The 20,810-nt window shown below is 45.5% G+C and overlaps 1 protein-coding gene across 6 annotated transcripts in view; it reads left to right on the forward strand.

The window, feature by feature from the left end:
* Window positions 1-3,858: 3,858 nt before the first annotated feature.
* LOC115513506 (cytidine monophosphate-N-acetylneuraminic acid hydroxylase) overlaps window positions 3,859-20,810 on the forward strand; it is a 144,387-nt gene continuing 127,435 nt past the window's right edge. For 2 of the 6 annotated variants that reach the window (XM_030314697.1, XM_030314703.1), the window contains exon 1: window positions 3,859-4,249. Coding sequence is in view for 3 of the 6 variants with exons in the window: in XM_030314695.1 (XP_030170555.1) it covers window positions 8,527-8,552 (26 nt within the window). In the remaining 3 variants the exon portion in view is untranslated. Of the gene's footprint in view, window positions 4,250-4,437; window positions 4,517-8,354; window positions 8,553-20,810 lie in introns of those variants that run through there. The other 4 variants (XM_030314704.1, XM_030314700.1, XM_030314696.1 and 1 more) reach the window with 4 other exon arrangements.

Consider the following 20,810-nt stretch of genomic DNA (forward strand, 5'->3'; position numbering starts at 1 on the left):
CGTGGCCCGTCTGGGCTACTTGCACACTGCCAGGCTTGTGGTGCTGGAGATCTGGCGTGTTAGCTGGGGTGGATCGGCAAGGTGCACAGGGGCGGGAGGGGCAGGCTCAGCTTGCTTTTCCTTCAGAGATCCGCTTCGGGAGGGGCCCTGCAGCACCAGGAGGGAGTCAGACCCGCCGCCGCAGGGAGGGATCCGCAGAAGCACAGCGTTGGGTGTTTGCGCGGAGCAAGCCAGTTCCCTGGCAGGAACCGGTTCCCTTTGGGATTTTGGCTGGGGGATGGGCGAGGGAGATGGTGCTGGCGAGTGCCTTTGTTCCCCGCCAAGCTGCGCTCTGTCGTCCAGGGCTCCTCAGCTCTCCCTCCTGTTGTCCTCCAGCTCTCCCGTTCTCCGAGCAAAGCTGTTAGCTTATAACCTTCCAGATGTCAAGTCCCGCTGGCTGTCAGAACCCACGCAGTCCAGCCCCTCCGCTTTTGCCAGCCAGACTTGGGGGCTCTGCTTGTCCGGTGGGCCGCCCCTCTGCCCCGGCTCCCTCCCGCCAGTCTGTGGAGCGCGCACCGCCTCGCCGCCCTTCCTACCCTCTTCTGTGGGCCTCTCGTCTGCGCTTGGTTCCGGAGACTCCGTTCTGCTGGTCTTCTGGCAATTTTCTGGGTTATTTAGGCAGATGTGGGTGGAATCTAAGTGACCAGCAGGATGCGGCGAGCCCAGCGTCCTCCTATGCTGCCATCTTCCCCTAAATTCTCTCTATGTGTTTCATTTTTATTCCAATATGATAAATTTAAATTGAGAAAATTCTGTCTTATGTAAAAAAGCATCTGAAATGCTCATTTCTGCTCTAAAATATTTCCTATAAAGTGGTGCTCAAAGTAAGGTGAAATGTAGTATATTTGTGGTGGCACAATTTCTATTTTCCTGCTGATGTATGCCTATTTCAATTGTATTTTTTAAATTGTCTTCTTGGGCGCTTGGGCAGCTCAGTCAGTTAAGCGTCCAACTCTCGGTTTGGGCCCAGGGCATGATCTCGCGGTTTGTGAGTTCGAGCCCCACACCTCTCTCTCTCTACCCCTCCCCTGCTCGTGCTCCCTCTCTCTCAAAGTCAATAATAAACTTAAAAAAATTGTCTTCTAAGATCAAAAGTTACAATTTGGTGTAGAATAACAGTACAAACAACGTGCCTTCAGACTCCCTTTGAACTGGCTGGCATCAGACATCCCCCAGCTTTCTCCTCTGCAGTCTTACCTTAAGCAGCATGCAAAACCAAGGTGAAAATCAGGTGTGGAGTTAGAGACATTCACTGGATGTCATTCATTTTTTTTTTTTTATTAAAGATTTCACACCCAACATGGGGCTCAGACTCACAACCGCTGAGATCAAGAGTCACATGCTCTACCAACTGAGTCAGCGGGGGCCACTGGATGTCATTCTGCGAAAGGTCTGGTTTCTGATGGGTGACGAGAAGGCAGTGGGTTGTGATAGTCTGAGCATTATGTATGCTGTGTAATTCGGCTATATATGTTCCATTGAAAACTCCTCTCTTCTGAAACTTGCTTTACAGCATCTGTGAGCCTGGAGCTGGGTTTCTGCCTGGCACTGATACAGTGATGCACCCCCCCACCGTGGTCGCATGCCTGAGAACTTACATTCAGCTGTGCTTCCTCATCTGTGTGTGTTTCCTCATCTTGTTAGTTTTCAGAAACTTTCAGAAGCAACTGACCACATCTTGTAAGTTATAAGTCAGATGTGGAGAGGTCTCAAAACTTCCTCCAGCAAAGTCCAGCTGAATAACTCCATGCTGGGGTAGAGGGCAGGAGCCTACACTCAGATCCGTAGGGGACCTCTGAAAAGAACTCACGCGGGGTAGGTCTTGCTGCGGACAAGTGAAAAGGCACGGCTGGGTCAGAATTGCGATCTGCAAGCCTCCGGGGAGCCTCCACAAGCCTCACCTTCCGACTCCTTTCCGGCTGCCCTACCTCGTGCTTCTGTTATCACTGCACCTGCCGCTGTGGTGGGTTATGTAACCAGCTCGAGTTGAGGACCAGAGATTGTTACTGCCGGTGACCTGAAATCATGAAGGTACACTCAGAAAAAGAATCTGGGACATAAGTCAGGATTTCATCTGTTGTGCCAACAGGTAAAATCCTCATCGGAAGTCAGATCTGAAAAATTCTCATTCTGCTGCATTTGTTGAATAGTTCCAAAATCAATGTCTAAGTGTTTCCTAGTCCTGTATAAGCCACTACTGATGTTATTTGGAAAGAACCTTGAATGGTATCCAGAAAGCATCACATTTATTTCCTGAGATAACCAGTGGACTCAATGGTGTCTTGGGTCACCATCATTTCCTAATTGTCACAGTATTATCTTGCTAATGACTGCCTTTGTGCGTAGATTTCTCTAAAGAGCTTCTTTCCAAGGCTGCGGTATTTGAAACAGGGTAGAGAAACTCACACTCTTTTTGTTGCATCATAGAGCTCAGAAGGAGACCAGGATTAAGGGATCCTTATTTAAAGTTAATTTGGCAGCGGATTTTTTTTCCAGTTGTGCTGCTTTTAGTTCTTATTAGTACAAGATCGTCTATGGCTGGGAAAGGACGTACGTCACACAACACAGCTGCTCCAGTGGTCGGTATGAAAGGGGACTTCCATTTTGTCTTTGTAAATGCTCTGTTCCTTCTTCGTTTGGGAGGGGTCTTGAGTGCCGTGAGAATTATCTAGCCTGCCACGTTTAAGAACTAAGAGTGCATTCGATCAAGCCCAGGTCTGTTGCGTTTCCTTGGTGAGAAGCCCGTGAGCCATCCTGCCCCTGTCTTCAGGTTCAATTGTCTGCACGTGGTCCTTGGCCCAGCCAAGCAGCCCGGTCCTGCCACGCACAATTCCGAACATTCTTTTTCCTTCGACACCCTAGACCAATAGGTGTAAAGTCCAGTTTGTGGTTAGGTCTCAAGATGCATTTCTCGGGTTCAGATTTCAAGTACGAAATGGAGGTTGGAGTATGGCTGGCGTAACTGCTGAATCGAAGCGGCAGTTGAATGAAGGTAGAGATCCCCCTTTCCCTTTCTCATTGTTCAGGGTAATACACCTGATGCGTATTTAACCTCTCTTGGAAATCAGTGCCGGGAATCTGGAAGAATCACCCAGCAGATTCCTTAATTGGTGGATGAACCACATGCCCATAAAAGAAGAGTTTGTAAGGGAAGCCGGTGCGCCGCAGGACAGATTCTGGCGGCGGGAGGCCATCAACTCCATCAATTCTTTAGGGAGGCGGTGCCCAGGCAGAGTTTCAGTGCCCCTGCGGCTGATGCTGAAGACCAGCTGTGCCTCCATTAAGGTGAAGTTCATATCCCCTCTCACGTATAACACCTGAAACGGAAACCCTAGGGAATCTTCCACAGGTGGGGAAGCGGGAAAGACCAACACGTCTACAGCGACAACCAATACAAAGCCATCCGCAGCCTGAACTGTGACTTCCCTTATGCCTTTCTGGCTTCTCTGAGTTTTCCTCCATGGCTGCTGTACATCTCTGTTAGCTGAGGAGGATTTTAAGGCAACACCCGAAAACCTCTTCCCAGGTAGGTGATCCTGAGCCTATAAACTGCCAGTTTGTCCTGCCTTATGAATAAGATCTTGCGGAAGAGGTGCCAGGCTATCCAACTGGGGCAGCTCTGTACGAGGCGAGTGTCTCTGTCGCTTGGAAAGGTTCAATCTGATTCCTCCAGCTGGATGTGGTTTCCTGTGTTTCCTGTGTGAATTTCTGTGGCGGGGGTGGGGGGGCAGGTGGTGGCGGGGCCTGGGCTGCCCCACCCTGCCCCAGCCCTGCCCCCAGGACTCTCCCCATGGAGCTTTGATGCCGCTAGCATCGCGTCTGTGGGCAGGTCCCTGACCCTGGAGGGGATGGGAAGGGTGGTCCCGGGCAGGCTCTGTAGGGCCTTCCCAAGCCACCCCACACCTTCCATCAGCTGCGAGTACTGGGCTTGGAGGAGTGAAGAAGCGCCCAGAGAATCCCCTGGGTTTCTGACATGGATTTCACCGGCCCCCTGGCCACCACCCACATGGTATCAGGATCCGTCACCCCGGCCACAGAGCACTCCCCTTCCATGACCTTTTTTCAGGGGCGGGAGGAGCCCAAAAGGTCAAGTGCTTGATTCAGATTCCAATTAAAAGGAGTCATTGTTCTTGGCATTGAGACCCCCAAACCGACATGGCTCAGAGCTGTGAGGATGGGAAGCAAATGTCTCTCAGCTGAGTCGTTAGAGGTAAGAATGTTGTGGGAGAAACAGCCCCGTGTATCCGTGACTATGTATCTGATAGACTCTTTCCTGTTCTCAACTGGCACCGTTCATAGCTGCATTTTTAGTAAGCCTGTTACCTTGACCTTGCAAGGCTTGTCACCGTGATCTATTTTCCAGACGGCTTTGGGTTACCTGGTAAAACCAGTGAATTCTGTGGGCAAGGGTCCCCTGCTATGCTGCTTTTTTTTTCACTGTGGAATGAACGGATGAGGAGCAGTGCTGTATGGAATGGTATGCTGGTGGGTAAGGGTTTCCGCATTGTCACAGCTGATGGTGCTGGCGAATACAAGTTCTGGAAGGAAAATCTAACCCATATTGAGAATAGTGTCTGTTGCGATGAGGACAGATCACTTGCTTTTGTAAGACGGAAGGGGTCCAGTATAATCCATCTGGTGGGTGGCTTCTCCCTGGGAAATGGGGCAGTATTGGAGAGTCGGTGTTGGTCTCAGCTATTGGCAGATTAGACATCCGGTAATGGTGGTAGTCAGTGTTGGAGAAGAGAAACCCGTGTCGTTGACCCCACCATGGGCCCTCTTTGTCTGGGAGAAGAGGCTAGCGCAAGGAACGTTATCTTGTCCATCTCCAGTGCTTGCCCACTGGTGAGCATTTGCGTGGGGTACAAATATCCACGTTTTGTGCCTCTTTGACAAGAGCCATTCACAGCCCTCCTTGACTGGAAGCATTCCTGCCAGTCAGAGACAACCCAAGCATGCCTTCTATCACCCCTCAGTCAACCCTGTAGAGAGAACTTAAGCAGTGAGACTTTTTAAAAAGAAATAGGAAGTGTCGGCCACAATAACAGATTGCTTGATCTCACGGGACTTTCTCAGAACCCTCATGAAATGCATCTTAGAACTATCTAGGGGGCGGGGAAGGGGCACGGAGGAAGCGCTTATTCATTGGCCTCTGCTCTGCACCCATCAAGGATTTCCTCCCGGGGCGTTGACTCTGCCACACGTTGGGTTTGTGTGTGTTATGTGAGTGCTTTTGAGCAAATTCCCAGGGCAGGGAAAATTCCTAGTCACAGGGAGGTGCCGTCGGGTTGTATCTGCGTGAAAATGGGCAAAGAGGTCAGAAGTGGTGAATTTATAGGATGTGTACGAATTGGGAAGAGACTTGATTGCCTAATTTGCACACATATGATTATGTAGAAAGTCCCTGGGAAATTACAGAAAAGTAATAGAATCAGTAAGAGACTTCAATAGCATTTCTGGATAGACCAATGTACAAAAATCTGGTGTTTTTATATAACAATTAGAGAAGGTGTTCACTGCAAAATCAGTCTCTGTGGCAGGGGAATGCATTGCACTGATTCACCTGCATCTGGACTATCTGAACCAATCAAGAAGGCAAGAGGGGTGGGACTATCCTGATTGGCTGAGGGGGCTGTCAGTCTTATCAAACCCTTTGCTGTTATCCAGGGTAACAGGTGGAATGAATGTCCGGAGACGGTGATTATGTACATCAGTATGAATTGTTTTTTACACATGCATTTGGGACCATGCTGTATGTAAAGCTAAACTATGTTTACATATATTTTGCAAGAGTAGCCTTATTTATATTAACAAAAAATCTTGACACAAGCCAAATACTCAACAAGAGGGGAATAGCAAAATGGGATATTATATAGCTACTAATAAAGACAAATTATAGCCTGAAGTTTCCACAGTTTGGAAATATCTGGGAGTGAAGCAGATGGTAAGAAGTCATGTTTATACGGTGCTTTTTTCTATCTAATTCAAAGCCATCTCTAGTTATGTCTTTCCTGATGCAGAGAATGTGAACTTTGGGCAAGAACAAGGTGTTCTCGGAAACACTATTCAACACTGCACAGTCAGGTCTAACAACAACTTCATCATTCCCCTTCACGGTTTTCAGATTTCCAACACGATGAATGTGCTTGCGAAGGGCTTTTTTTTGTATTTTTGGTAAGTCCTGTTGTATTCGTCCTCCTAGTCCTATTCTGTTTCCTCCAGAAGAGCATTAGAACACATCAGAATCGGCAGACTAGACTGGTAAGCAGCCTCAATGAGGTGAAGTGAGAGTGGAAGAAAGTCATGTGCCGATGATGTGGGGAAGGAGTTAATTCGGTAACGTCCAAGGTCCCGTTCTTGTTTTTTAAAAATTGTGGTAAAATATATACAACATAAAATTCATCATCTTAACCTTTTTTGAGCATACAATTCAGGGGCATTAAATGCGCTCACATTGTTCTGTCAGCATCACTGCTAAGCACCTACAGAACTTTTCCATAGTATCAACTGAACCTCTGTACCCACTAAACAGTAACCCTCCTCTCTCCCCTCCCTTCAGTCCCTGGTAATCACTATTCCACTTTCTTTATGGATTTGCTTCTTCTAGAAGCCTCTTAAAAATGGAACCACACAATGTTTGTCTTCTTGTGTCTGGCATATTTCACTTTGCGTAAAATTTTCAAGGTCCATCCATGTTCAGAATTCAAGGTTGAGCATGTATTGGAATTGCAGATCTTCTTAAAGGCTGCATAATATTCCATTGCATGGGTATACCCCATTTTGTTTACCCATTGATTCATTGTTAAATATTTGGGTTGTTTCTTCCTTTTGGGCATTGTGAGTAATGCTGTTGTGAACATTGGTATATAAATAGTTGTTTGGGTCCCTGCTTTCAGTTCTTTTGGATAGATGTCTTTGGACGAGAGGCAGAATTGCTGGGTCATGTGGGAATTCTATATTTAGGTTTTGAGGAACCACAATACTGTCTTCCATATTAGTTGCACCATTTTATATTTCCAGCAGCAATACATAATGATTGCAATTTCTCACATCTTCCCAACACTTGTTATTTCTCATGGGGTTTTGTGTGTATGTGTTTGGGGGGGGGGCTTTTGCATTTCCCTAATGATGAGTGATGATATGTGGTCTTCCGTGGGAGGTTTCTTTCAGTCAACAAGTGGAATCTGGGGACTCATCCACATTGTTAAACACATTAGTGGTTCCTTCCTTCTTGCAGCTGAGGTTTTCTACTGTGTGAATGCGGACCGTTCAACTATTCTCTTAGATTCTCATGGATGCCATCCGAGCTACTTCCTGTTTGAGGCTATCATGAATAAAGATAAAGATAGTATGAGCAGTTTTATATGTTCTTTTCTGTGGATCTGTGCTTTCGTTTCTCTTGGATAAATATCCAGGAGTAGAATTGCTGGTTTATAGTGTGAGCATCTGTTTAGTTTTATAAGAAACTGCCAGACCTTTTAGAGAGTGGCAATGGATTTCACTCCCGCCAGTAATGTGGGAGAACTGTGGTGGATCTATATCTTTGCCAGCATTTGGTGTTAGAGTCTTTAAATGTAACCATTCTGATGAGTTGTAGTGGCATCTTATTGTGATTTTAATTTGTGTTTCTCTGTGACCGTGATCATTAATCCCTGATGATCAATGATATTGAACATCTTTTCGTGTGTTTATTTCCCATTGATAAATCTTCCTTTGTAAAATATGTGTTCAAATATTTTGCCTGTTAATTAATTGGATTGTTTGACCTTTTATTGAGTTGTAGGAATTCCTCATCTATTCTAATTGTCAGTCCTATGTAAAATCTTAGTTTTGAGAATATCTTCTCTTGGTCTGTCATTTGTCTATTAATTTTTTAATACTGTCTTTTGATGGACAGAATTTTAAATTCTGGTGAGGTCTAACTTATCAATTTTTCTTTTATAGCTGTGGCTTCCTGTGTCATTTCCAAGAAACGTTTCTTTGCTCCCAAGCCACAAATGTATTGTTTTGTTTTCCTTCATAAGCTTTATAGTTTTATTCTTTACGCTTAGACCTATGGTCTACTTCGTATTAACGTTTGTGCAAATGTGGGGAAAAGGTCAGTGTTTCTTTTTCTTTCCATATGGATGTTTTGTTATTCTGGCGCCATTTATGGGAAGGACTTTTCCCATTGGACTGCCTTGGAAATTTTGTTGTCGAAAATCAGTCCATCGATATAAGTATGGCCTTGCGTCTAAGCTCTGCTTCATCAGTGTGTTCTTAGGCTTGCACATTGTTTTGATCCCATACTTTATAGTAAATCATGGAGACACCTAGTACTAGCCCTCCAAGCTTTGTTCTTTTTTCAGTTATTTGGCTATTTTAAGTCCTTTTCATTTACATGTAAAGTTTGGGATCAACTTGTGGGTTTTCCTGAAAGAACCCACCAGGATTATGATTGGGATTACACTGGATCCAAATTTGGGGGAGAATTGACACCTTAACAATATGGAGTCTTCCTTTTATATGAACAGGTAGGTTTCTCTATTTATGTAGGTCTTTTTAATTGCTCTCAGTAATATTTTTGAGTTTTTTGATGTCGAGGTCTTGCATATCTTTTGTTGAATTTGTCCCCAAGCATTTCATTTTTTTTTAAAAAGTTTATTTATTTATTTTGAGAGAGAGAGCACAAGCAGGGGAGGGGCAGGGAAAGAGGGAGAGAGAGAATCCCAAGCAGGCTTTGACTGTCAGTGAGGAGTCCGATGCGGGGCTCGAACTCACAAACTGCAAGATCGTGACCTGAGTTGAAACCAAGAGCCAGGCACTTAACCTACCGGGTCACCCAGGTGCCACGCAAGCATTTCATTTTTTGATACTATTGACAATGGAATTTAAAAAACGTATTTCAAATTGTTTGCAACTGGTGTGTAAAAATACAATTGCTTCTTATATATTGACCTTGTAGCTTACAGTTTTGCTAAATTCATTTATTCTAGTAGTTGTTTTGCAGATGACTTAGGATTTTTTCACACTGATGATTGTGTCATTTGCAAATAGGAATAGTTTTATACATTCCTTCCTGATTCTTATGTTTTTATTTGTTTTTCTTACTTAATTGCACAAGGGCCTCCAATACAACATTGAATAGAAGCAGAGAGTAGACAGTCTTGCCATTTTGTTATCTTAGTGGAAAACATTTACTACTTCATCTTTAAGTATGATGTTAACTGTAGGTATTTTGCAGATGCCTTTCTTGAATTGAAGAAGGTCCTTTCTAATCCTAGCTTGCTGAAATTTTATCATGAATAATATTGAATTTTGTCAAATGCTTTTTTTTGCATCTACTAAAATGATCATATGATTTTTCTCCTTAATTCAGTTGGCACAGTAAATTACATTGTTTGATTTTCAAATATCCTTGGGTAAACTCCAGTTGGTCATGACGTACTATCTTCTTGCATACTGATCGATTCGACTTGCTAAAATGCTAAGAGCTTTCTTTCATCTATTTTCTAGCAATTTTATGTTATTTTTATTTAAAACTTTATTTTACTTTTGAGAGAGAGAGACAGAGACAGAGTGTGAGTGGGGGAGGGGCAGAAGGAGAGGGAGACACAGAATCCGAAACAGGCTCCAGGCTCTGAGCCATCAGCACAGAGCCCGATGCGGGGCTCGAACTCACAAGCCATGAGATAATGACCTGAGCCAAAGTCTGATGCTTAATCAACTGAGCTACCCAGGCACCCCATCTAGCAATTTGATTTTAAAATCCAAAAGCAGTACATGTTTGTTGAAAAAAATAAAATAAAATACAATCCTCAACCAATAATGAAAGCATGTGAAGTAAAAAATGGAAGTTGCTTCTTTCTGACCACTCACTCTCTTGCAAGATGTAACCATAATTAAGAATTAGGTATGTATCCTTCCCCACTTTTTTCTATGCATGTACAAATACATTACATGTAGTTTATTTATTTTTTTAATGTTTATTTACTTTTGAGACAGAGACAGAGCATGAATGGGGGAGGGTCAGAGAGAGAGGGAGACACAGACTCTGAAACAGGCTCCAGGCTCTAAGCCGTCGGCACAGAGCCCGATGCAGGGCTGGAACCCATGAACCGTGAGATCATGACCTGAGCTGAAGTCGGACGCTCAACCGACTGAGCCACCCGGGCGCCCCTACGTGTAGTTTAAATTGTTTTTTTTTCACCTCACACTTCCTCATGACATTAAATATTCTCTAAAACCATGGTTGTTGTTTTTTTTTAAATCAAACTATGGAATAGTATTATAGAGCATTGGTTATATTTTAATCTATTTTCATATTGTCTGATAAGCAGGTTGCATATATTACTTTATGTGGAATGAAAGAGAACAGTTATAATGATGTATGGCAGGATTATCATGGAGATATCTACCAGCTTCTGAAAAGACTGCCCAGATTAGGCGTCTGGGCTTGAACTGAGTTCTAATGATAAGAGAGTGCCGAGTTTCTTCATTAAGAAAGGAAGGGAGAAAGGGAGGGAGGAAGACAGGTAGAAAGGAAAGAAAGACAGGTAGAAGAGGGAGGGAGGGAAGGAGGTGGGAAGGAAGAGAGAAAGGAAGAAGAGGAGGAAGGAAATGGTCATCCACACCATGCTTGTATCTGGTTGACATATACTATGTTCTGGTCCATTTTCCAATCCAGTGGTAAAACACTTAAAAAAAGAATCTCTTCCCAATATAGTTCATTCTTTCCTTGCGAAATTTTTCTCATTATTTGACTTCAACTCTTTTCTCCTTGTTTGACTTTTATTATTTTTAGCTGATGAAAAGCCAAACAACTCACTGCAAACTTGCCACGAGGTAATGGGAGGAGCCACGGGGAACAGCATTCCAGATGTCTTATGGCGAGTTGATTACACGTCACGTCTATGTTTCTCCTCTGCTTGGCCCTTGGATGACGAGAAACATACACAGACATGTGTGCTGTCACATCTCCAGCTCCTCTTGTGGATTCAATTGCGGTGTGTCCTCTAAAGTCTCACCAAACACACTTGGCAGGGGACTGTTGCCTCGTTTGGCCTTTCTCCTTTGAATGGCCTACAGCAGAATATTTCCATTTCCTAAATTCTTCACTCATATGCCACTGTCTTACTACTGAGTGGTATTTAAGAATGAAAGATTAGGGGCGCACCTGGGTGGCTCAGTTGGTTAAGCGTCCGACTCTTGATTTCGGGTCAGGTCATGATCTCATGGTTCATGAGTTCGAGCCCCATGTTGGGCTCTGCGCTGACGGTGCAGAGCCTGCTTGGGATTCTCTCTCTCTTCTCTCTCTGTCCCTCTCCTGCTCATTACCTCTCTCTCTCTCACTTAAAATTTCTTTTAAAAATGAAAGATTTTGAAGATCTTTATTATTCATTTACTGGTCGCTTTTTAGTATTACTGGTACGAGCAAGAGGAAGTTATTCTGGGACTGCTGTGCCTGTTGTAGGGCCCCTAAATCTTCTCAGGTGAGGCTAATCCTTGTGTTCGTGCACCATAGCAATGCATGTTTCTTTTCTGTGCCTCATCTTTCACATCTGAGAAATGGGTATAAACTTGCACTTCTTTCTGCCGTGCTTTGCTAATCAAATGAAATCATCTAGGTAAAAGTGATTTATGTGTTCACAAGTGGTGGATGCCTTATGTGAATAAGTGCCCCTCGTGAGTAATGATGGCTGTCGCTGAGCCACGTCCCAGATACGTGGTAGGTCTCACACCGAGCGCTTTATTGATGTGATCTCATTGTAGTCTCACAATCCCATTCTTCACATTTCAGAGACGAGGAGTGTAAGTAGGTCACCTAGCAGCACACGGAGGCATCTTCAAGGTCCTACTGTATGCCTCCCCATATTTATCGAGTGTGCAGTATCAGATGTGATGATGTCACTTGGATGGTCTCCAAATAGAAGAATGTCTGTGATTACTTACATGCCCCCCCCCCATTGGTTTAGCTACAGCCTAAATGTAACTTGTGTGTGTAGCACTTACTGCATGCACACTCACACCACCTCACTGAATCCCAGCAGCACCGCACTAACCAGAGCAGAGGTTAACCTCACTTGATTCGTAGCAAGGCCGTGCCTCTCACAGGGGCGGACGGTCCCCACCACGTGCCACGTGTCCATCTTTTCTTAACTGGGTGTTGGGTCTCTTCCTATGTGCTTGCTGACCTATAGTGTGTCTCGGGGAATGGAAACGAGCCGTCAATCACTCTTCTTAAATATCTAACCGTCCCAGAGCAGAATTCTCTTCTCAGCCATCCTTCAAGGAATAATGGGTGTATTTTTGGCGGTAATTCTCCCACACTGATGGTTCTCATTCCGGGGGGCCATCTTAACCTTCTACGGTTGCCGTAACGGATGACCACAACCTTAGGACAACACACGTACTGCTTGGCAGTTTTGTAGGCTAGAGTCCAGCGTGGGTCTCCCTGGAATAAAATCAAGGCGTGGGCAGGGCCGCGTTCCTTGCCAGAGGCTCTGGGGGAGAGTCTGCTCCCTTGCGTCTTGTAGTTCTAGGGGCTGCCCACATTTCTTGATCGGTGGCTCCGTCCTCATCATCACATCAGCAGCAGCAGTGGGGGGGGTGCCTCTTATGTGTAGTCAGTCTGGCCTGCCTCCTGCCTCCCTCTTCCACCTTTATGGACCCCATGACTCCGCTGTGCCCAACTGGACAGTCTAGGATAATCTCTCTATCTTAAGGTCAGCTGATTAGCAATTTCATCTGCAAGCTGATTCTCCCTTGCCACCCAACCTAATGTATTCATAGTTTCCAGGGGTCGGAAGGTAAATATCCGTGGGGGCCATCGTTCTACCAAATGAGCCTACCATCGGGGCTCATTTATGCCTCAAATGAAGGATGGCATCCATTTGCATAAGTCATCGGAGTGACTTTACTCTGTGGTCTGCAGATCTGTTTCCACCATGGGAAAGGGGAGCGTTGCCCGTTGGCTTTCAGTTAAGTGGGCGGGGGCATGCTCGCTTGCTCTCTCTTGCTCTCTCTCTCTCACACACACACACACACACACACACACACACACACTCACACATCCACTCACACCGCTCCTTAAGGAGAGGAGCAGGGACATGAGCTAGGGTGCCCCCTGCTGGCCAAAGGAAGGCGGGCTTTGCTTTGCAGAAGCCCTGGGGAGTCATTGTGTTGGGCATGGCTGCTGTTCCTTTTTGTTTCCTCTGTGTTGGTTGAGAAAGTCCTGAGATAATTCAGCCTTCCCTCCCACTGTGTCCGCAGCCCCTCACTTCCTTTTCACATTTAATATATAGTGGCTCCCCTTTGCATGCAAAATAAATTTCAAACGCCCACGCATGGCCAACCATTGTTCACGCATTATGAACCATTGTTCATAATATCGTTCCTGCCCTCTTTTAAAACCTCAATGGGTTATAATTTCCAGATTGAGTTAGATACCAAATCGAATACCCAGGATGAGGTAGAGACATCAGTCAAGGGATTTAGTTGCAAAAGCAATAAAAGCAGACCTACTTTAGTTCGTGCAAGCAAATAAAGACATTTGTTAAAGGCTATCCAAGGGTCAAAATCCTAGAGGATGAGGGTCCAGGACCAGAATTGTATACTACTGAATGCTTCAGTGCCTGGACAGAGACCTGGACAAGGGATATAACTGCCAGGCGGGCCAGAGCTGCCTCTGCACCCTGAAAGCCTCCCCACCACCCTTTCCAGAAAGTTCTTCCTGGCGCCTCCTATTTTTGTGATTCTCCTGAACTGATGATTGCCCTGAGTACTGCTAGCGGACAGGGTCCAGGTCCCATATCTTTACCCCAGCCACACCAAGGAGGTTGGAAAATGGCTTTCTGTCTTCTGTACTGGGAAGGCAGGGACTCAACTAGGGTGAAATTCCCCAAACATCCAGGGTGTTAAAAAGTTGGCAGAAATGTTTGCTGTAGTAGGTAGTCAATACGGAGTGCCTCTTTTCCCCAGAGAAAATAACATATTAGAATGGGCACATGCGTAAACATCCATAAGCAGAAACCACTCTATCACCTGTGAAATCCACTGTGAGGCTATGTGATGAACACTTTCAAACATACACTCCGCTTCACCTCAGTCAACCTCCTGGCTGATCCTGTGTGGGCTGTGCTTGTATTTGTTTCTTCAATTCCCTCCTCAATTCTTTCGAAGCAAATCTCACATGCTAAGTCTTTCCACTCATAAATATTTTGGCATGTATCTCTAAGAGATGAGAATTACTTGTGAATTTTTGATTGTGGGGAAGCAACATGGCAGAGCCACATGTCCAATTTTTGCATGACTTCTCAGAGTCTCCTTTAGCAAAACCAGCATTTCTCTAGCAGAGATACTGAAATAGATGACTCACATTCCTCAGGAGCCTATGAGCGATTCATTCACTCATCTGTTCACCCATTCAGCCAAAGGCTAGTAAGTACCAGCGACTTTTCCCACACTGGGCTTGACACAGAGATGAATAAAAACATAGTCATTGCTTTTGTGGAGCTTTAAGAGAGCAGAGAAAGGCCTGAGGTATAAAAGAACAAAGCAGATGTGAACTAATAGTCCAAAAATGATGAAGAGACATCATAAGGCAGTAGGCAGGGTATCACAAAATGAATCAAGAAAACAGTAGACAAAATCCTCTGTTTTTATGAAAGATTTTTGCTATGCCGTCTCACAGTCACTCGTGGGTAGAAATTACATACCCATTTAAGGTAATTGAGTATCTTTGTGGATTATTCAATCCGAGCACAGAAATTTGAAACAAATTTTAAAACAGAGAAAGAGAACACTGCCCAACCTATTTGCTAAAATTTCCACGCAGGGGAAATCATAAGATCGCAGAAGCCCCCCAGTGTATTGTTTATTTGTATGCAAATTTTGTATGTTGCTCCGAGTTGTATCATTCCATGGGGGTATGCTTGTGGGTGTGCAATTGCACTGATTTCCGAACCCAAAGAGGGAAGATGTCTGACTCATGGCTATAACAAGTTGGTGTGGCTCTGGGGAGAGAAATACAAGCTTTCAGGTTTATAAGTAAAACATGTAAAAATAGTCCCAGGGGTGCCTGGGTGGCTCAGTCGGTTGAGCATCTGACTCTTGATTTTTGGCTCAAGTCCTGATCCCAAGGTCATGGGATTTGGCCTTGCGTTGGGCTCTGCGCTAAGTGTGGAGCCTACTTGGGATTCTCTCTCTTCCTCTCCCCCCCCCCCCCCCGCTCGCATGCATATGCTCTTTCTCTTTCTCTCTCTCTCTCTCTCAAAAAAAAAAAAAATTAAATAAAATAGTAGTCCCGGAACTAAGCTGAATTTTACAATTTTTATTCAGGTTTTGTAAGCACAACAAGTGATGTTCAAACCCTCTGCTTCTATCATTTTCAGTAGAGATTGAATTGCCAACAGTGAAAGAAATCCATGCAGACAAGATAAGTTGGTCTAGTGTTTTGGACGATCCTCAAATTGCTGAACTGTGCATCTGAACATAGTATGACGTACATCAGAGGGCATATCCTAACCCAACACCATCCAAGGTATCTTGAGTGAGGATGCTTGGATGTACAGAGCGCAACATTTTACATAAAAAGAAAGGGCAAAAGTTATGACCCCCTAAGCAAAGTTTGCCCAAGTTTCCCATTGTTCGGACAAGCATGGCAAGTCAGGCGGGAATGAATGGCCAGTTCCTCCGAGTGATCAGGCCCTTGGCCAGGTTCTTCCTTAAACGAGTCGTCTGATTTGGAAATTACTATCAAAGAGAAGACTGTGGGAGTGACCAAGGAGCTCAAAATCAAATCTGGATTTAAAAATTTTTTTTTTTCAACGTTTATTTATTTTTGGGACAGAGAGAGACAGAGCATGAACGGGGGAGGGGCAGAGAGAGAGGGAGACACAGAATCGGAAACAGGCTCCAGGCTCCGAGCCATCAGCCCAGAGCCTGACGCGGGGCTCGAACTCCCGGACCGCGAGGTCGTGACCTGGCTGAAGTCGGACGCTTAACCGACTGCGCCACCCAGGCGCCCCTAAATCTGGATTTTAAAGACCTTAGACCAACGCATCAAAACCCTTCCTGACACCGGGCATTTGAATGTGACCTGCTGGAGTGCCAGCGAAAACCGGGCTGTTTCGTGCTGGCCCTACACTTTCTTGGAAGATGCTGTGACAAGTGAAGAAAGGGACAGGAAGGGCGGTGCCTTTGTCCACGGAGAGGGGATGTCAAACGGCCGTCTGGCCTGAAGTGTGACTGCTGTGCGCTATATACCCGGGGCTCTGGAAGGAAACCGTCATTTCCGGGAAAGAGATACAACTCACTGGCTCCACCCTCTTCACCATGAAAACAGACCGGAAGCTGCTGATATTATTTTATTTTATTTATTTAGTTTTAATTAATGAATTTATTTATAGATAGCACGTGTGCACAGGGGAGGGGCGGAGCGAGAGAATCCCAAGCAGGCTCTGCGCTGTCGGCGTAGAGCCCGATGCAGAGCTCGAACTCACGGAGCGTGAGATCATGACCTGAGCTGAAATCAGGAGTTGGGTGCTCAACGGACCGAGCCATCTAGGCGGCCCAAATTTTATGTTTGTTGTACACCTGACTCCTGTGTCCTGGCTGGGTCGGAAAGAGTTAACCTAGCAGGAATGAACCGTATCCTCTGAGAGGCCTGCTTACGAGGGAGGTCGGCCCTGGGCTAGCAACTGGGAGCCTAGATTTGGGGAGGGTGCCCACTCACTGTGCTTAAACCTTTTGTGCAAACAGTATGCTTTATCCTGAACGCCTGCTTTTCTTCCGCGAGTCTGGAATCTGGGTATATGCCAAACGGCTTATTCTTTCAGATTTCTTTAGGCAAACATGGATCCCATTACTCGTATTGTTCCTGTTCGTGCACAAATATATCTTGGCATTTGGTATTTTGTATCACATATAGAGCAACCTCATTGTTTTAAAGAGTGGCTTGGGGGCACCTGGGTGATTCAGTCAGTCAGGCGTCCAACTCTCCGTTTCGGCTCAGGTCGTGATTTCACGGTCCGTGGGGTTGAGTCCCACATCCGGCGTCAAGCCTGCTTGGGATTCTCTTTCTCCCTCTCTCTCTGCTTCTCCCTCTCTCGCTCTCTCTGCCTCTCTCTCAAAAAACAAAACAAGAAAAATTAAAAAGTGGCTTGGTTTCCCATTGTTCGGATGTAACGTGTCCTGCTGAGCCAAGCCCTGACCGATGGACATCTGGCTTAGTTCTAAATTGAAGTTATCCTAAACAAGGCCGCCATAAGTAAACTCTACATTAAAAAAAATGTTTTTTTTAACGATTATTTATTTTTGAGACAGAGAGAGACAGAGCATGAACAGGGGAGGGGCAGAGAGAGAGGGAGACACAGAATCAGAAACAGGCCCCAGGCTCTGAGCGGTCAGCACAGAGCCCGACTTGGGGCTCGAACTCACAAACTGTGAGATCATGACCTGAGCCGAAGTCGGACGCTTAACCGACCGAGCCACCCAGGCGCCCCAAACTCTACATTTTGAAGAACAGTTGCTAATTTCTCCACTTCTTTAGGAGAAGTACTAAAAGCACTTTGTTTTTAAAGGCCTAGTTAATTCCTCTTAGCTGACTGCAAGATGGGCCTACTTAACCTGGAGACGTGGGCTGAGGGACCCTGAGTCATGTCACACGTGCAGACGAGGGCAGCTTCCGGGCCCAGACAAGTGTGGACTACCAGCCAGCCAGAATCTAATTTTTTGAAAAAAATATTGAAACGAAAAAGCTGTGTCCAAACAAAATTGAGAGTGTGAAAGTTTGGGCAGTTGTATGTGTCTCCTTAAAAATTTGGCTGTAATGTCTGAACCCGGGTTTGGATCCTGATTTGATCGAGAATATACATAAGACAACTGGGGGAATTTGACTGCTGACTGGATATTTGGTAATATTAAGGCAGTTTTACTAAATGTGTTAGATTCGGTGATGGTGTTGTAGTTATATTTACTAGAATCCTTATATTTTAGACATACATAGTGATATATGAGAAGATGAAATCATGATGCCTGGGGTTGGCTTTAGAATCCCCGATCAGTGGGGAGGACGGTGTGTGTGAGTTTGAGTGGGTGGGTGTGTCAGGGTGTGTGTGAGTGTGGGTATGCAGGTGGGGGGCGGGTGTGAAGGGGTGTGTGAGTGTGCACCAGAGTTTGTGTGAAGGTGTGAGGGTATATGTGACTGTCGTTGTGCATGAGGGGGGTGGGTGTGAGGTGGTGTGGAAGCATGTGCAACAGTTTGTATGAGGGTGTGAGGGTGTGTGTGAATGCATGTGTGTGTGTGAGGGTAGGTACGGGTGTGAGAGTATATGAGGGGGTGTGAGTGTATATGAGTGTGTATGAAAGTGTGAGGGTGTGTGACTTTGTGAGAGTGTGAGGGGTGGGTGTGAGTGGGTATGAGGGTGCGCTGGTGGGGGTAGAGACGAGTTGTTGAGATTGGGTCACGGAAGTTGACTCTATTGTTGTCTGCAGCATTGCCGAGGCGGACACGATTTTGTATTTTGCATATCGTGTATATTACGTGAATAAGCACGTTACCTTAATAAGTTGAAAGTTAGGCTTTGATGACTGGCTATTCCTGGTGGGGTGGAGAGAACGTGAAGAGAACGTAGGGGTGGGAAGAAGACCCAGCTCCAGGTCGGCTGATTTTAATAAAAGAATTTTCCTCCTGGCCTTCATCCAGGGGTGAGGAGTTTTTTTTGTTGTTCAAGCTGCTGACTCATGGGAGGAGACGAAACCAAAACCAGACACTTTAATTTGATTTAAAAGTTTTTTTTAATAAACAAAAAGCATTGACTTTAAACGTCCAAGAAAGACATCACAAAATTTGAATCGGTAAGTGGGTGTGATGATCATAATAATGAGTGAGAAAGAAACATGCCCAAATCAATATTGCAAAGCATGATAAATAGAGTGGTGTCAAAAGTGATGTTAGAGTTGAAAGGAGAGAGAAGTTAATGCGATCAGTGGGGGGGGGCGGGGCCGGGGGGTGAGAGGCAGTGTGGGACGATGGTTTGTGGAAGCCAGTAGACCTGGGTTCAGATCCACCTGTGCTGTGTCCGGCTGTGACCTTGCACTCTGACCTCTTGCTGTACAAACTGGATCCACTGACTATGAGTTACAGACCTCTCCATGTACTGATCAAAGCAGCGCGTTGTATGGTTACCATATTTTCTAGCGCTGTGTTTGCATGTTCACGCATTCATTTCTCAAAGAAATAAGAAGTAATATCTTTGAGTAAAAAAAAAAAAAACCCAAACAAACCCCTTTTTTGGCTGACCAGCAGTCATTCCCTCTTCCTGACAACTCTGCCAATTTCAAATGCAGTAAAACCGTGCTTTGTGAGCATAATTCGTCCCAGAAACGTGCTCGTAATCCAAAGCACTTGTGTCTCAAAGTGAATTTTCCCATAAGAAATAATGGCGGGGCACTTGGGTGGTTCAGTGGGTTAAGCATCCGACTTTGGCTCAAGTCACGATCTCACGGTTTGTGAGTTCAAGCCCCGTGTGGGCTCTGTGCAGACCGCGCGGAGCCTTCTTGAGATTCTCCCTCTTTCTCTCCCCCTCCCCTGCTCACACTCTGTCTCTCTCAAAATAAGTAAATAAACTTTAAAAAAAAAAGGGCGGGGACTCAGATGATTTGTTCCACAACCCAAAAATATTCATGTAAAAATGATTACAATGCTGTAATATACTGTAAAATAGTAAAACGCAAAATATAAAGAAAAGTAAACAAATTAACCTGCACTTACCTTTGAAAACCTTCGTGGCAGATGTGAGGGAGACAAGAAAGAGGAGGGTTATTGTGTAGGACAACTTTCACTATGCTAACAGGATCACTGTCATCTGTTGGCCCAATGGAATCTTTCTCTGCATGGGGGCCATTGTATATGCTCGCACGGATATAGACTACAGCACAGTATTAATAAACTCTCATCATAGACTGTATTTAATGTAACTGGCAATAAGGCAGCGGAGGAAAGGGTCTATATCCACCGGCAGCCTGATCTAGAATGAAGCAAAGCGTTCCTAAGCTCACTCTTTCTGGAAAAGCAAAAGACTGTCCATAGGTGCTTGGAAGTGACAAAAAATACACTAGTGCCTATTGTGAGCGCCTTCCAACATTCTGAAAAGTCACTGATCTCTGTCAAACACCACGGCCTGAGATCGAGCATCCAAGCATGGGAGAGGATCACCCACAACCCCCGAGAGAGAGAGAGAGAGAGAGAAGAGACAGAGAGAGAGAACCTTTGGCTCCATTGTGATCAGGTGACGTTCAGCCTCATGTACGACTTGTAGTGCAAGACATCGCTCGTTTATCAAGTTAAAGTGTATTAGAAAAGTTTGCTTGTCTTGCGGAACACTCAGAACAAGTTACTGGCGGTCCAAGGTTCTACTGTACTTGGCTCTGTAGTGTGGGTGGGAGAGGAAATCCAGTGGGCTGCCTTTCACTCCAGAAGCTTCCTCCTCCGGGACCTGGGCGGAGCAAGCTCTCTGAGGTTCTGACAAGTGGCTGATCCCAGCGGCAACATCCCAGACAAAGCCGTGCCTGCCAGGAACGCGGTCCGATCCGATCCGTTAGCTCCCGATCCCAGCTCCCACTGGGAAATCGGTGCTGCCGACTTCCCAGGCTGCTTCTCCTAGGTGCCTCCCGGTTTGCAGAGAGCCAGATGTTTCCTCGTGTGTTGGAGGTAACCAGGGTCGGGTGTTCCCCGTTAGCAAGCAGAAACCCTCATGGTCTGGTCCACCGTGTGGCCAGTTAAGGGCTCC

This window comes from Lynx canadensis, chromosome B2, assembly GCF_007474595.2.
Source record: "Lynx canadensis isolate LIC74 chromosome B2, mLynCan4.pri.v2, whole genome shotgun sequence".
In the NCBI taxonomy this organism is placed as follows: domain Eukaryota; kingdom Metazoa; phylum Chordata; class Mammalia; order Carnivora; family Felidae; genus Lynx; species Lynx canadensis.